This window comes from Pteropus medius, unplaced genomic scaffold (assembly GCF_902729225.1).
Source record: "Pteropus medius unplaced genomic scaffold, Ma_sr-lr_union100, whole genome shotgun sequence".
Taxonomy (NCBI): Eukaryota; Metazoa; Chordata; class Mammalia; order Chiroptera; family Pteropodidae; genus Pteropus; species Pteropus medius.
In genome coordinates, this window is record NW_024349796.1 from 18,699,598 (window position 1) to 18,715,300 (window position 15,703).

A 15,703-nucleotide genomic window follows, 5' to 3' on the forward strand; every position below is an offset into this window, starting at 1 on the left:
TATTATTTGGGGGGCGGGGAAGGAAGTCCTTTGATTTTAAGGGGTTATTGACAGAAAATATTTGTCGATAACCTGACTTTTGAATTGAATAGCTCGTTTTGGACACTTGACACCATCACGTAAATGTTAAGCAGCAACTCTGCCGAGACAGCCTGAAACAGCCTGCGCCATCAAGGCCGGCGGCGGCCCTACCCGCCTGACCGCCAACTCTCAGGGCCGTTCGAGTCGCTTCCCTGAAACCCCCTTTCCGGAAACGGACCTCTACCTCCTGGCTGGTCCTGACCCCCAGCCGTTCTGCTGCAAGTCTGGCAGGCAGGGACACGAGCAGCAGGGCGCGGAGAACGCTCTCCGCCCGCCGCCAGCCTCCGTGGGCCGAGGGTCGGTCTGAAGATGGTCCAGTTTCTACACAGCTTCCAGCAGACGTGTAGTGAAGCCACAAAGCCACTGACTAAAACTGAGAGATGCAATCTCATCGGAACCGGACAGTGACCGTCACTCACTGAAGGCTGGAACCTCAGTCTCAGTTGCACAGACTGGCTCAGACCCTGAGCAGGACGCAGGCTAAGCCGAGGTGCTCTCCACAACTGAAGGCCGGAGTCCTCCACCCGCTCTGCGCTCCGTCCTCTCATATCCAGGAAAACAGCTAAAGGGGCTACATTCTTTATGCTTACGCGTACGCTTGAATGTTTTCATAAAAAAAATTTATTTTACACCCTGTAATGGCTCTGGCAGAAGAAAGTAACTGGTCTTTACATTCAGAAAGAAAGCTTAAATGATTTAAAAAATAAAACAGATGAACAGATGGGAAAACTCTAGGTCATGGTCTAAAAAGGGAAAGTTTTAAGAGGAATGATCTACGATTAAAGATTTGAAATGTTAAAAAAAAAAAAAAAGAAAACCAGAAGGCACTAAGTCGAAGTCCACACCTTTGTTCCAAACATGTCACAATTGCAGAACAGAAGTGTCACTGCCCTCGAGGCAGCTTGCCCTCGTCAATCTGGTTCCTAAACTTGAAAGTATAAAAAAGCTAACTCATCATGGAACTCATCTAATAGTTAATGACCCCAAAAAAGAACATTTCGGAAGAATTTTTGGAGGTGCACAAAAGTAACATCTTATTTAATTTTCTCTTTAATCTCATGCTAGAACACAGCAGTTAAAACTTAAGAAATCTTCGTCAGGCTGCATACAATTGTCGAGTCTAAAATAAGTTTCTCACAACTCAGATTTAAAGTCTAGTTCTAAGTTCCTCAAAGTTTAAGTACTCCGAAGTATGTGGGAGAGCGCAGTGCTATGGCTTTCCCAAAGCATCGCTCCGCCCACCCACTTGCCCCAAGGGACTCCCTGCTTAGCCTCTGGTGATGCCTCTTCAAGTGACCCCAATCTTACAGAAACTTCTGAAAGGAAAGTATAGACAGCCTTTCAGTTCCCGACATTCCACCTTTTTTTTTTTGTTTTTGAGGCTGGCAATGATCTTCTGCACTTAAAACAGGTAACAGTAACACAATCTCCAGAGAATAACTAATTCTCTTAGAAAGGCGGGGGGGGGACCACACCACCAGCTCAATACAAACCAACTGTGCAAAGAGGAAGGGAAGGTTTTTCTAGGTGATTCGTTTTTTAAACCTATGATGGCCTTTAGAAAGAGTACACAGTAGGCTTCGTGGAACCGAAATCCAGGCACCCAATCAGCGCTTTCATTCTGGGGCGTGAGCTCCCGTTCTCTCTCTCCATACTCAAACTTTAACGCGGTCCAAATAAGACACAAGAGGTTACAAAAGTCTACAAAAAGATGCAATTTACAGCACATAAACCAGATTTTTTAAAAATCTAGTTTACAAGGAAATTTTTTGCCATTCTAAAAGAAAATGCTCTCATTGATGGATTTTTGTCTGCCTATATTAAAGTATCCAAAACATCCTGAACTTGGTTATTGTCCCCAAGTTAAACAAATAATTTTACTACCAATCTGTGAACCAGAAATACTCTCCAAAACATCATAAAGAAAATCAAGTACCCCAGACACAAAGAATGAAATCGGAAATTACTAATTTTCTCTAATTTTTCTTGTGTTTCTCAATAATAATTCCAGCCCTAGCTTTAATATAGAACACTTATCAACAGTTTCACAGGCAACTGTTTTCATTTTGCTCTTTAAAAAGGTTTAGATTGCATGTTTAAAAACAAATACTATAATCACAGGAAGGGAAATTTTTCCAGTAGGGAAGGGATGTGGATCTTTAGCTGCCTCGGTCTATTTGTATTATCACTCACATTCCGTTCTAAAAGTCTGTTAGGTTTGTTGATTAGTTCACTAAGAGTATAACTAGATGGATTCGTCCGTGGCTCCCATGTGACCAATTTACCAATGGCAATGTCGAGTTTAGCTAAACATCCTTACAAAAAGACTACAACAAACGAAGTTTGTTTTTGCTTTAAGGCTCTCTTTCAAATTGGAACTGTAGGACTTAATCCAGCCTCCTACACCAGACGAGAAAGAAAATGATTTTCTTCTGAGCAGTGCAGTCCTAAATTTGCCTTGAAAAGTAGTTACAGACAGGTATGGGGTTTCTTTTGGGGGTGATGAAAATGTTCTGACACCAACTGTGGTGATGCTTGTACAACTATGGTGAAAACACTTATAAAAAAAAACTACTGAATTGCACAATTTAAACTAATGAACTGTATGGTATATGAATAATATGTCAATAAAGCTGTCGTTTAAAAAAAAATACGTAAGTTCTCCATTCACTCCAGGATGTTTCTATTGATAAGCCTTTCCTCCAAATGTTAAGGGTATAAGGTGACCAAAGAATCACAACTAAAGAAAAATTTCATGATAGATACCAAAGAAACAGGGAAAACAAAGAAGGTTGAGCCAACATCAATAAAACCTTAATCTCCATAATCAAGGCTGGAAAGAGAGTGAGTTCACAGCACTAACACCTCCCTTATACCAAGAAGGGATTAAGTTCCTACCTGTTCCTAAGGGTGGAACCAACAGGCTCACTCAAAGATGCTGACTGTATTATAACACTTTTAAAAAGTGTTACACTTTGCCAATAAAGACTAAGGGATCAAACTAAAGACCAGAGGAAGTTAAAGTTGAAAAAGCGTGTCTACTATGCCATCTGGGGTTTGACTTAAATCCCTGACTTCTGGACACTGCCAAAGAAGACATCTGTGGCATCGAGCTACCTGGGGCCAAATGTTAGATGTCTGAGGTCAAAACCATCAATATGTTCCAAACAAACGTGGGAGACAAAAATGTATTTACTGAACAGTCAACTATTTTTTGCCTAATAGTTACACACCTAAAAGTAATCACCTCCAAATACCACAAAGTGGCATGGAAAATATAATTTGTCCTAAAAGAGACATTTAAGTACATGAAGGAGAAAATGAGAATTCATATTCTAAAGGCAGCAAAACCAGAAGTCAGGTTAATTGAAAGTTAAAAAAAAAAAAAGGCCCAGGAAACAAGCCTGATTATGCTACATACTTGACGTAATCTGAAACAAGGTTCATTTTTCTCTTGAAACTTTTAACTCAGGATTTGAGTAGTCGTCTTGATTTATTACCTGTTACCACATTTACCTTACTCTATTTCCACCAATTTCTGTGAAACTCAAGTTTTCAAAAGTAAAGCCGTTTCGGACCCTCACTGGTAACTACCGCTATGTAAATACCGTAATTAAAGAGACAAAGAACAAAAGAAGATAGAAATGCTGTCTAATTCTTCCCCTGACCTCCGAACAACAAAACGGAACTGACCCAACCCTCACCTTAATGCAGCCAATTGTATTCCAGGAACTTGGGGAGCAAAAATCACCTAGAAACGCGGGCATCAGAGAGCCATCGCCACGGAGCACAGTTTCTACCTCTTGCTTTTGTTGCTTTATTTCAACTATATGAAACCACTTGTTCACAGCTTCTTGAAACAAAACACTTTTTAAGACAAAGAGTGTTTACATCGCCCAGGAAGCCTTTGTTCCCAAAAGACCCTTCTTCCAGAGCCCCAACTTCGGAAGGGTTGCTGCCCTCTGATGCTGCCAACGACAGACGCCCCGGGACCCGGTCCGTCTGGCACAGGGGGCTGTTACACAAAGGAGGCGGCGACCCCGCACACAAAGGCGCCGACGGCGCGGCTCTCGGAGCCGCTGCCTCGACTCCCCGGCTGGGCCGCGCCGGGTCCCGCGCCCGATACAAAATGGTGGCCCGCGTCGCCCGCGGCTCCGAGGGGGACCGACCAGCCCCTCGTGCGGGGGGAGGCCGCGCCCCGCACACCTGGGTCGGACGCGGGCGCCGACCCCCGGGGCCGAGCTACCTGCCCGGGGAGGAGCTGGGGGGCACGGGGTCGGCCTGGGGGGCGGGGGCCGGGGTCGGGGCTCCGCACCGCGCTATGGGCGCCACTCTCCCGGGGCCCGACCGAGCCGCCGACTCCCGGGCCCGCCCCCGCCCCCGCGGCCCCGGCCGCCCCTCGGCCAACCGCCCCGGCCAACCGCCCGGCGGGCACGCGCCGCGGGCCCGGGGCGGGGGCGGCGCCGCGGGCGTTGGGGCCGTTGGGCCGGTTCGGCCCGCGCCGCGGCCCGGGGAAGACGCGCTCCCGGCCCCGCCCGCCCGCCCGCGCCCAGGTGAGGCCGCTCGGCCGCCGCCGCCGCCACACAAAGGACCCGGCGCCGCCGCCATGTTGAGCGGGCGGCGCGCACGGCGACTCCGCGGCCCCCGCCCGCCCCGCGCCCCGCGCCCGCCCCGCCCCGCGGCGGCCCGCGCGCCCCACTCACCGGCGGCGGCCGCACCTTGCAGATGCCCGTCTGCTCGGCGATGGGCCGGATCTTGTGGATGAAGGCGAACGGGTCGGCGAACTCCTCCCAGCTGGGCTCGAACACCGGGCACTCGGGCGGCGGCAGGAACTCGCCCAGCGGGCCGGGGCCCCCGAGCGGCGGCGCGGGGCGCGGGCCGGGCGGCGGCGCGGCGGCCGGCTCCATGGCCGGGTCCGCGGGGGACGGGGTGGGGGGCGACGCGGGGCTCCGGGCGGCGGCGCGGCGACGGGGACCGGCCGCAGCACGACGGCGGCGCCGGGCTCCTCAGCCTCCCTCCGGCGCTCGGCCGCCGCCGCCGACGACGACGACGTCTGCGCCAGCCACGCCGTGCGCCTCCGCCGGCGCCGACGAAAAGGAGTCCCGCCCCGCCCCCACCCGCCGCGCCGAGCGGGCGGGGCCCCCTCCCCCCGCGGCCCTGAGCCCCGCGCCCGGCCCTGCCCGCCGCCCGCCGCGTGTCCGCGGCAAGGACACAGCGACCAGCGCGGTGCTAAGCGGCCGCTTCGGGCCCTGCCGTCCCGGGCTCCGGCCCCATGATTATCGTTTCACCCGCGCGTCCGCCCTAGGACGCAGGCAACCCCTCTTCCCGGGTGACAGATAAGAACTGCGAGGCACTGGTGGCTGAAGCGACAAGTTCGTGTGGCGAAGAAGTGATCCTCCTCCATGTATTGGAAGGCGGGGTGCTGCAGGGGACAGAGGGGTCCGCGGGCAGTGCGACCGCGAGCTTGGCTGGGAGAGGGGCCGAAGACTTCGGATATGATCCGGACGACAGCGATGGCGCCTACCTCAATAAGGCAGGGTGCTGTTCCTTAGCAGGAACGGATGCAAATGCAGGAGATAAAATTAGGGCACGGTGATACATCGGGGAGGGACAGCGAGGCGTGCGGGTCTCCGGACCACAGGCCGGGGTGCAGGCTGTGCCGGGCATTCACCTGGAGTGGAGGAGCAAGTGGGAGGCGGCGGCGACCATGCGTCCACTTCTGGCCGAGTACGTTTGCGCGTCTTCGGTGCAGTCGGAGATCCCAGCGCGCTGCAGAAGGGACATCAGAAGTGGAGACGTCTATCCGGGAGTTACAGGCACGTCCGCGTCCACCACCGATAGCTGTCACTCAGCTAACGCTCAGGGTGTGTGCAGCGCGGGTGTTAGGACGTTGCCCCCGATTCTTCACAGCCGTCTTGCGGTTCCCCCATTGTGCAGAACAGGCGACAGAGGCGCCGAGGGCTTAAGGAACTTTAAGGCATGTGAACACTTTTGACGCAGTTTTGGGGGCAGGAGAGGGGTGCGTAGTGTCCTGCCCCAGAAAATAGCTAAACCCGTGGTGGGACCATTTGCCAGGCCCCGTTAGGTGGGGTCATCAGAGTCCTGGCCCTGCTTTCATATTCGCTAGAAAAATGAAGGGTCTTGCTTAAGGCTTCTGGGATTTAGAGGGCAGGGGTGGGGAGCGGAGATGCCGCCTCTGCAGTAAACTCTTGCGGGAGGCCCTTGGCCCTCAAGAGTCCAGACAGGTCCTTTGAGAAGGTCGCTCTTAGCTCTTTGGGGCTCTGATCTGCCCACTGCAGTGGAGAGTTAAGCCAAAGGACAGCTGGCATCAAATTAGAAAGTCGCCAGTGTCATGTGTGAGCTACAGCAAGTTATCATAAAATGTTAATGGCAGGGTCTAGGTAGTGTGCTGGGTATGGAACAATTCGCTGCAAAATTCTTTAACTTGGCTGAATATTTGACAATCTTTCATAAGGTGGAAAAGAATCATCCTGTCGCCCTTTGTCAAGGGTGATCTGTGCTTTCAAGGGTCTTGCCGGAGTTGATTTCCTGTCCTGGGCTCCCTCTCGGGAGAGCGGCAAGGCAGTTTCACCCTTCACAGGAAAGACTGCGGACGCACGGGTCGGGACTGTCACCCCCCGCTCCCGACCCGAGGCGCACAGAACTAGTCCAAGGATCTCCTTCGCTCAGTGCGCGTGCCGTACTCCCGGACTCCGTCCCGCTCCCAGCTCCCAAGTTCGCCCTGTTTCCGGTAGTGGCCTCACTGCTGCGATTTTGCGGCTCCCGGGCGAAGAAGGAGCTGTGACGTTGACGGGGGCGGTCTCGAGGGCTGAGCGGCGACGCCTCCGCCCTTTATGGTGCGTGTTTACATGGCGGAGGGATCCGCCAGCTGACACCGCCGCGCCGGCCCTTCTTTTTTTAAAGAGCCCGGCCGCGGGCGCCGATTGGCCGCACGGCGTCGGGGGCGGGGCCCGGCCGCATTGTCTGGGCCCGGCCGCTGGATGCCCCGGAGGCAGGACCGGGCCGCCCAGGCCTGCGGGTCCCGGGCTCGGGCCCCCCGGGTCGCTGGGCGCGAGGCCTGGACGGAGTCAGGTTCGGACTCCCGGGAAAAGCAGAGCCGGTTCCCGGGCCGGACCCCGGGAACCAGCCCCGCTCCGAGTGCCACGTCGCCAGGAGCCCCTCCTTACTCCCGGACACCCCGCCCCGCGTGGCCTCGGTCCCCCAACCGCCCGCATCGGTGCTGCCCCGGATCCCCTGGCCATACTCCTAGGGTCTCCATCCGCATCCAGGCCGACCCCATGCCACAGCCTGCGCCCCCGGGCCCGCCCGCCAGTGAGGGGGCGCACCCCGCGTTCCTTCCGGTCGCCTAGACGGAAAGACGACGCTCCGGGGTTCCAGACTTGGGGGCCGACCTTCCTCCTTCACCCCCACCCCCACAGCCCCCGCGAACCGCCCGGGACCGGGCTGCGGGATGGGGGCGGGCCCAGCTCCCAGCAGCGGGGGAGGAGGCGCTCTCGCGGCACGTAGCGCACGTGTAGGGCGGTCACCCCGCCCCGCCCCCACTCCGCACCCCGCGTCGCCGCCGCCGGGCCTTCCAGGGCCCCCTTGGCCCTGACCTGGGGTCTGCACGTTCCTGCTCTGCGTCCCTTCTGACACTTCCTCCCCTTCCCAGGCCGACTGATTCTGCCTCCTTCAGCGCTCCGGCCTCCGCGCAGCCTCTTCTCAGTCGGCCTCCGCTCCTCTCTCGGAGCCAGAGCCATCATCTCTCTGGCTGCCCCGGATGTTTGGTGTCGGCTGCCCCCTGTGGAAACCCACGACCCCCGAGATCTCAAGATGAGCTGCAGCCTTTCAGCCCCCGTGTTTTATTTATTGTGTCCTCCCCCGACGTCTCCTTACTGCTGTCCCTGCACCTTCAACTGGCATTTGTCTCCCCGCGCGCGTCCCTGCCCTCTTCCCATGCACGCGCCAGACTAGAAGCCGCCGGCGGAGGGAGTAATGGTCTCCAGCCCTAGCCCTTGGTACCTGGTAGGAGGTCCGCAGGTACTTGCTGAGAGAAGGGAATGTCCTTGAGTATGTGTGGCTCCGTCTGGCTGAGGATGGAGTTTGAGAGCGGGAAGAACCTGGCTCCCAGACAAAACCTGAAGCCACCGCACAGCAGAGTAGCACGTGGGCTTGGGGACACTGCAGAGGGGTACGGACTGCCCCCACTGCTCTGCCCTGTTCATTCTCCGGGAAGTAGCAACCCTCCTGTGCGGACTGATCTCCTGTATGCGACTTCTGTGCGCCCCCCAGCCCCCGCCAGCCATTGCGAGACTCTGGCAGATCAGTTCACACCGTGCGCGGGTGTCCTCTCTGGGGTTCCGTCCCTGGGAAGCTGGGTCTGGGTCCAGGGAAGACACCAGGTAACTGAAGTCCTCTTCCTCCTCTCCAGTCCTCAAAACCCGTCTCTGCCGACTCAGCCCAAGGGGACCCAGGGTTCAGGGCCTCGGTATACGTGGGCTTGGGCCTGCTCCCCAGGGAGCCACCAGCACACACAGGCATTAGGATGTTCCCGTGGTGCATCAGCCCTGCGCCTGGAGTGGCCAGGGGCAGAGTCACCCAGGCCAGGATGCCAGCGTGTTTCCCTTTATTCTGGTTGGACCACTTCAGAGGGCCTGGACTCCCAGCCTTGGGCTGCTGAGAGAAGCTGGAAGGCAGAGGGGGACACTCCTGTTCCCTGTTCACCCCGCAGCCACTGCTGCCACCCCTAACTACGGTCTCTGGACTGAGGGCCCCTCTCCACGTGCTCTCCAGCTTGGGAGGGCTGGAAAGTTTCACCCTGGGATGAAAGTCTCCCCAACACGAGTCCCGTCGGAACTTCACGCAGCCCTGGGTGTCTGCCACGCTCCTTTGAAGCCTCCCGTGTTCAGCCAAACTATTTTGCAGCCTCTGTCCGCTGAGAATGGGTCTGACAGTTCCACCATCTCCAGCTATCATTGTCCTGGTTTTCTTACCATCTCATCTCATGTGCTTGGTTACATTTTATTGTAGTCAGGATATAGTATCAACAAAATTGTTTTATAGAAACAATTCGAGGTTTTGGATGAAATTTTCCTCTAGAGAGAGTTTTTGTTTGCTTATGCCAAGGGGTCAATCTAATTTCAATGCCCCGGGACAGACCTATTTCTTCCTTCTGGGTCACCCTTATACCTGGGGTGCAAAGGACTGAGGGCCTCCCTCCAAAGTAAGGGACACTGACCAGGTCTGTCACCCTTCAACAGGCCCTGTCCCCTCCTTCTGGAAGGCTTCGTTCTGAACTGCTGCCTCTGACTTAGGCAAATACGCAAGAACAGCGGCCCTGACACTATGGCCTCTTCCTTGGCCCTCCACCTTTCCAGGGGCCTGGTCCGATGATTCTTCTAGGTTGGGTGAGCTTTCTGGTGCCTTCGGATGTTGAAAACATTTTGTCTGGCCTGTCTAGTTGTTTTCAGCGGATGGTCAGTCCAGTTACGTGTCCAGTGTCCACGCTGACTAGCAGCAGCCCCTGTTAGTTACGTGTCAGTAACTCAAGCAGCCTCCGAGTGTCATGGTAAAAATACGTAAAATGTCTGCTCACTGTTGTCCACCCGAGTCTGTGCTAAAAAGGAATCTCATAGGAAGTTAGGCCTTGGAAAAGTCACTGCTCTCCCCACAGGCACTGCAGCTCCCTAGACTCACGGCAGCAGTGTGCTACCTGCACCTCCCTGTGGCACACAGCAGTTAACTGACTCATGAATCTTCACTGAGAACCTACTCGTGTGAAGGGAGAGAAGAGAAGACACTGTTTTCTCATGGACACTAAGTAATTAATGGATTAAGTGACACCTCAAAATAAACCCCAAGGTTCAGGTGTCAGCCCTCTGCTTTTTCAAATCATATATTCCTCACAAGGACAGGCAGGAATCTAATTTCCACTGTTTAAATGCCTTTATTTCTTTTAAGTCAAACTGAAAAGGAAGAATAACAACTCGATATTTTTGGCTATTGAGGCAGTTCTCAAAAAAAGAAATACAAATGACCAATAAGTATATAAAAATTTCATTAGAAATAACACAAATGCAAATCAAACAATAAGGTACTATTTTTCTCTCTCATTAAAGTGGCAAAATATTCTTTCAACGACAATAAATACCCAGTGTTGAAAAGGTTCTGGGAGCAGTGCTTTCACTGCCGGAGGCGGGGGACTTAGCACAGCAGTTTGGGAGGTGTCTGCGTCAGCACAGTGAAGCCTCGACATGTGTGCCCTGCTGTCCTACTCCTAGTGACGAATGCCGAGGAGTCAGGAGAGTGTACGCAGACTTATGCCCAGGCTGCACATTACACCACACTGGGCATGAGACGGTCTAACAGCGGATTGTTTCGACGAATCACAGCACAGAAATACGAGGGGACACCAGCCATGAGACGTCAGTGTCTGCTTAACTGGGAAAGCAAGCTGTGAGAGAGTATGCTTTACAAAACCATACATTTACGTACACGTGTAGGACAACGCTGAGGAGAATATACATGTTCTTGTTGCCAGTCTCTGGACAGTGGAAATATGAGTGATTAAGAAAATGTTTATACCCATTTCATATTTATCTGTAACGAATGTGTACCACTACTGTGATTAAGGGAGGAAAGAAAAATCAAAAAATGCTTTGCCTGGTTTGGCTGTGTGAGGAGGGGCCGCACGCCCCGGAGGCATCTCCTTGGTTTTGTTCCTTCGGACCTGAGTGGATAAATCTCACAGCTGGTCTTCTGCAGATGCCATAATCACAGACACTTGACCGTTTGTCTGGAAAACAGTTCTCTCACTTTCTGCTAGAGCTCACTGAGGCTCTGCCTGGGAAAGCGGGGAGCAGGCTGCTTGCATTTAGTTGGGGAGCCCTTAGAGTAAGTTCTGGGGAGAAGGGAGGAGGAAGCAGCCAGAAACCAGATGCACAGTGGCATACTGCAGATTGTACGGTCTCTCTTTAGTCCTCACATCAGTGCCAGGATTCCTGGGCCTTAGAGGTAGGGTGACTGAGGGTGCTTGAACCTGGTCACCAGATTCCTTCTCAGGCGAGTCACTCCAGAGGAAAAATGACAGGACCACTGCAAATTGCACTGGAAGGTTAAACGAGTGTGAAGCATCGGGCTGTCAGAGCGACCCCACAGCCGGAGGCGTGCGCACGGACAGTCTGTATTCCGGGTCGGGGCAGAGTCCGAACTCTGAGAACTGTGCCCAGCAGGTTCACTGAATGGCGTCACCACCCACTAACCAAGACCAACCTACAAGTTCCTGTGGAATATGGCAAAGGCCTGTCCCTCCTCCACCCCACAGCCACTACGGTGATTCCAAGAGATCTGGGGCCTTGGGGTGGCTGCCTGACAGGGTTGAAAATCTGATCATCGACCTGCAAGCTGCCAAGGTGAGGAGACCTGCGGGGGGAGGGGCCATGTGTCTCCACAGCGAAAGGGGTTAGTGGCCCAGAGCGGAGGCCCTCACACAGGGCAGCAGAGGGGTTTCTGATTAATAGTTTAAACACTGAAGTTGATAAATACTACACTTTCAAAGAGAATACATTTCTGTAGATAAAGTTAGCCGCGCAAGCAAGTCGCTCTCAGACACGGGTAGGCTTTCCTAAGAGAGCACGTGGTCAACATCTGTCATGTGTCACTGTGGCTAAAAGCTGACGACTGCTCTTCCTGAGCAGAAAGCAAGGGAACCCCTGGGTAACAGAGAGCCCTGGACGAAGGCCAAACGATGAGGAATTTACAGAAGTACCCAGCGTCCTAAAACGTGGGGAAAGGGAGGGGAGGAGACGTCACGATGCAAAGTGAGCTGCGCGACAGGTGCGCACGACGCTTTGGAGAAGCAGGCCGAGCCCTGGGAGGTCTGGGCCGCATGTATGGACACCGCGATCTGTGTCGGCAGAGAAGGCGCCAGCAGGACCGTCACTCCGGGTTAGGTCCAGTTCTTGGGAGCAGTAGCTTTTATAGTTGGGGTGGAGCTGAGCCCCTCCCCGGAGTTACTCATGGGATACCCGTTCCAAGGCCACATAGAAACTGTTCTTGTCGTCTAGGCAATGCCAGCCGATAGGTCCAATCTCACAGTCTGCGCAGACCAGAAACTTGATGTTGCCCACGTCCTTGGTGAAGCCCACGTTCTCAAAGACGAACATGTCATCCACCAGCCAGTGTTCCTGGAGGAGGTCGCCGTCAGGACTGCTGCCATCGGCCAGAGCCGGCTTCTTTCTCATGGAGGGGAGGAAGAGCTGCAGTGGACGAGAACAGGGACAAAGCTGGGCTGCTCAGGCCCCCGTCACCCTGCCCTAGGGACGCTCTCCAGCTCCCAGCACTCTCCTGGGACGGACACCAAACCAGGAGCCCTGTGCTACGGTCAGGTACAGAGGAGGGTGCCGGGTGGCTCCTATCACCTGTGGCCCCGTCCCGATCCCTAAGAGACCGGGAAGAGGGATTCTGACTGGCTGCAGTGCTGACGATGTGCGACCCGTCCCCCTGGCTCGCTGTACTCCAGCCACACCAGCCTTCCTGCCTTCTTCAAACAGGGAGAGTCTCCCGTGCCTGCAGGTCTTGGCCAGGCCAGCTCCTTCTTGACATTCAGCTCAAAAGTAACCTCCTCAGAGGTCTTCCCTAACCCAGCGATCTGAACTAGCTTGCCAGAATGCCCATTCTATTTTTATTTTTAAAAATGGCTTCCAGAGTTATAACTGGCACATAGAGTGCACACAGTTTACGTGTGTGACCTGATGCATTATGGCACATGCTCGCACCGGGGAACTGTTACCATAGTCGAGATAATGAGCATACTCACCACCCCCCAAAAGACCCCTATCGCCTCTCCCTCTTTATTATTTATTTAGTGTCTGAAACTTATCTTCAAACTGACTGGCTTAGTTATTTACCATGGGTCTCCCTCCACTAGAATGTAAGCTCCTGGCAAGCAGGGAGCTTCCCTTTCCCACTCATTACTATAACCCCAGTGCCTAGAACAGGAACTGACTGGAGCAGAACTCAGCCACTCCTAAAAAGAATAAATACGAAATGTCTGGCTTTGCTTTCTTCCATCACGAACAGGAACATGCTGGGCTTACCTTTTAAAAAGGAAAACCTCCTTCTAGAATCTGGAGTACTAAGCCCAGGATCCTATGCCCTCTAACGCACTGGGAGGCTGCCTCTGGCACGCGCACGTGCACACACGCCCTTCCATTTCTTCCTTATGCTAGGTTTACACACCTTTAGCCCCCAGACTATTGCAAAATACAACACCAGCAAAACTCATCACCCCTCTGCTCCTCATCATATGGTTGCTACCAATACTCTTATTCCCACCCCACAATACACTTCTAACACACCCCAAACTCTCAGTGTGCTGGTCGAGCTCTGGCAATCACAATAGAAGCAGAAAGTTTTCGTTAGTTAGGGAGGCCCCCCAGAGCTGCCAGTGTTTATGAAATCCCCTGGGCCACCATGTGGAAACCGGTGGGTTACCCTGCCGGGGAGAAGGGAGCGCCGACCCAGAACATTCCCGTACCCCCTCCCCAAGCACTGGGCTTATTAAAACAGTTAGCTGTGCTGTGTCACCTGAGACAGCATGAGGACATCACAAAACATGAGAGTTCCCCCTGCTGTTATGTTGTCATCGCAGTCACTCTTTGGGCCTCCTGTGATGTTTAAGTGAGTCTCTAATGCTTTGTTTTACCCCAAGGGGACATAAGAACAGGCAGAGGAAAAGAGACGGGAATCAAAACTCAGGTGCCAGGAAACCCGGATTCCAGCCCTAACTCTAACTTTCTGGGGGCCCAAATTTCCCTAAAAATATTTCTGGCCCATCCTCTATATGGTAGGGGTGAAGTCACGCCTAACTCCACCTAGGGGAGGAAATCAAACACCACTTGAGCATCAGATCAGCCCTCTGAGAGCACCCAACAGGAAGCTGTCTGTCCCCTTTTGTCTTGTTTGATGGTGTTAGGGGAAAGAGCAACATTAGGCCTTCCTCTGTTGGTCGAGAGTCAGTGCCATGCTCATGTAAATCCTGGCGTCAGACCCACAAGACCACGGTGGAGGTACAGTATCGGTGCAAGAGCCTCTCAACAGGTTCACTGCAGAGCCCAGGGAACTGCTAGGGTCAGGTGATGGGACAGAACCTTTGGAATACAGTGAGGCTTTCCAGAGGGACTATTGCAGTGGAAATCAAGAAGTTAATATTTAGTTTCAGGCAGCTAACTCAGCTGGTTGGGGGCCAAAGCTGCTGTTGGGTCTCTGACCAGGGGGGCTGACTTCGCTGTCAGGAGCCCAGCCAGTGCCCAGATCCTGGACAGGTCCTGGGTAACAGGGAAGCAGCCCGCTTAGCGAGATTCTGTTGCCTGGTGTCACAGTTTGCTTTTTCAGGAACTAATAACAGTACCCTTTTCAAAACAAAATGTTTTCTTTCTCTTTGTAGAAAACTTGGTAAGCATGCTACAATACAGATAAGAACAAAAGCCATACGATACATTGTAAACCTCTGTAACGTTTTTGTAATTTCTCCCTTTCTGTGAGAACTCTTGGGGGTTGTGAACCATGTCCACAAATTCTTTGACACCCCTTCCATCCAGAGGTGGAGTCCACGCCTCTGCCCGAGAGCCTGGGCAGGCCACTGTGCGGCCTCGATGATGCACCAGGGGTGACAGGCGAGGTCAGAACAGGCCACGTTCGCCAGTTTCTCCCGGAACTCGCGAGGCCGCCCTGGGAAGAGAGCCACTGGCACTCGGAGAGGTCCCCAAAGCCCGGGCCAGTGCTCAGGTCTCGGAATCTCCCCAGGCCACAGGCGGACACGGCAGAGGAAAGCTTCGGAAACGTGAACGGCGGCGACGGGAATGGCGGGGCCCGGCCCTCGGAGCAGCGGTAGGAACAGGACGAACAGCCAACGCGAACGGCTGCGTCGGGCCAGCCGAGGTCCGGGCCGTGGCGGCGCGTCGCGGTCGGTCCTCAGCTCGCGCTGTCCAGTCCCGGCCCCGCGGACAGCAGCTGGAGGGGTCCCGGCGGGTCCTGCAGCGTCCCTGGCCCCTCCCGCAGGGCGCCTGCGTCTCCCACGTGCCCACGGTGAGCCCAGCCGCCCGAGGAGCGGTGCCGAGCGCGAGCTCCGGGCGCCCGGAGACAGGCGTGCGCCCGCGGCCCGCTGCGCCCTCCCTCCCACTTGGGGTGACGGCGGCACGAAAGGTATTAGGACCGTGACCTGAAGAAATGAACACGAGTCCTCCTTCCGACGCGACTCGCGAGGGCCAGCCCGGGTCACGGCAGCTCCTCTGCCCTCGCCCGCTGGTCCCGGAGCCCCTGCGGGGGCGGACACCGCTCACGGCCCCGCCGGCCGCCCAGCGGCGCAGACTCTCGCGCGGCCGGGACGCCTCGGGCGGGGGCTCGCAGGCCGCCTCCGCCGTCCAGCCCTCCCGCGCCCCGGCCCGCCTACCTGCCGGCGGGAGAAGAGCGCCGTCCCCGGCTGCAGCACCCGCGAGCCGCAGCGCTGGCACAGCACCGCCTTCCGGTTCCGGCCCTCGGCCGACACCAGCTCGTTCAGCGGCGCCGCCGGCTCCATCGCGGCCACCGCCACAGTCTCGGGGCCTCGACCGCGCAGGCGCGG

At 55.0% G+C, this 15,703-nt stretch overlaps 2 protein-coding genes across 6 annotated transcripts in view; both read right to left on the bottom strand.

Annotated features, from left to right (window-relative positions):
* KDM5B (lysine demethylase 5B) overlaps positions 1-5,003 on the bottom strand; it is a 47,227-nt gene extending 42,224 nt beyond the window's left edge. For 2 of the 5 annotated variants that reach the window (XM_039883599.1, XM_039883602.1), the window contains exon 1: positions 4,785-4,988. In XM_039883599.1, the coding sequence (XP_039739533.1) occupies positions 4,785-4,988 (204 nt within the window). Of the gene's footprint in view, positions 1-3,785; positions 3,981-4,784 lie in introns of those variants that run through there. The other 3 variants (XM_039883601.1, XM_039883598.1, XM_039883603.1) reach the window with 3 other exon arrangements.
* Positions 5,004-10,011: 5,008 nt separating this feature from the next.
* On the bottom strand, positions 10,012-15,703 carry RABIF (RAB interacting factor). Its single transcript, XM_039883607.1, has 2 exons — positions 15,533-15,703; positions 10,012-12,338 (listed from the first exon to the last, which is right to left on the bottom strand). The coding sequence occupies exons 1-2, from the start codon at positions 15,656-15,658 to the stop codon at positions 12,093-12,095; spliced, it is 372 nt and encodes a 123-aa protein (XP_039739541.1). The 5' UTR covers positions 15,659-15,703; the 3' UTR covers positions 10,012-12,092.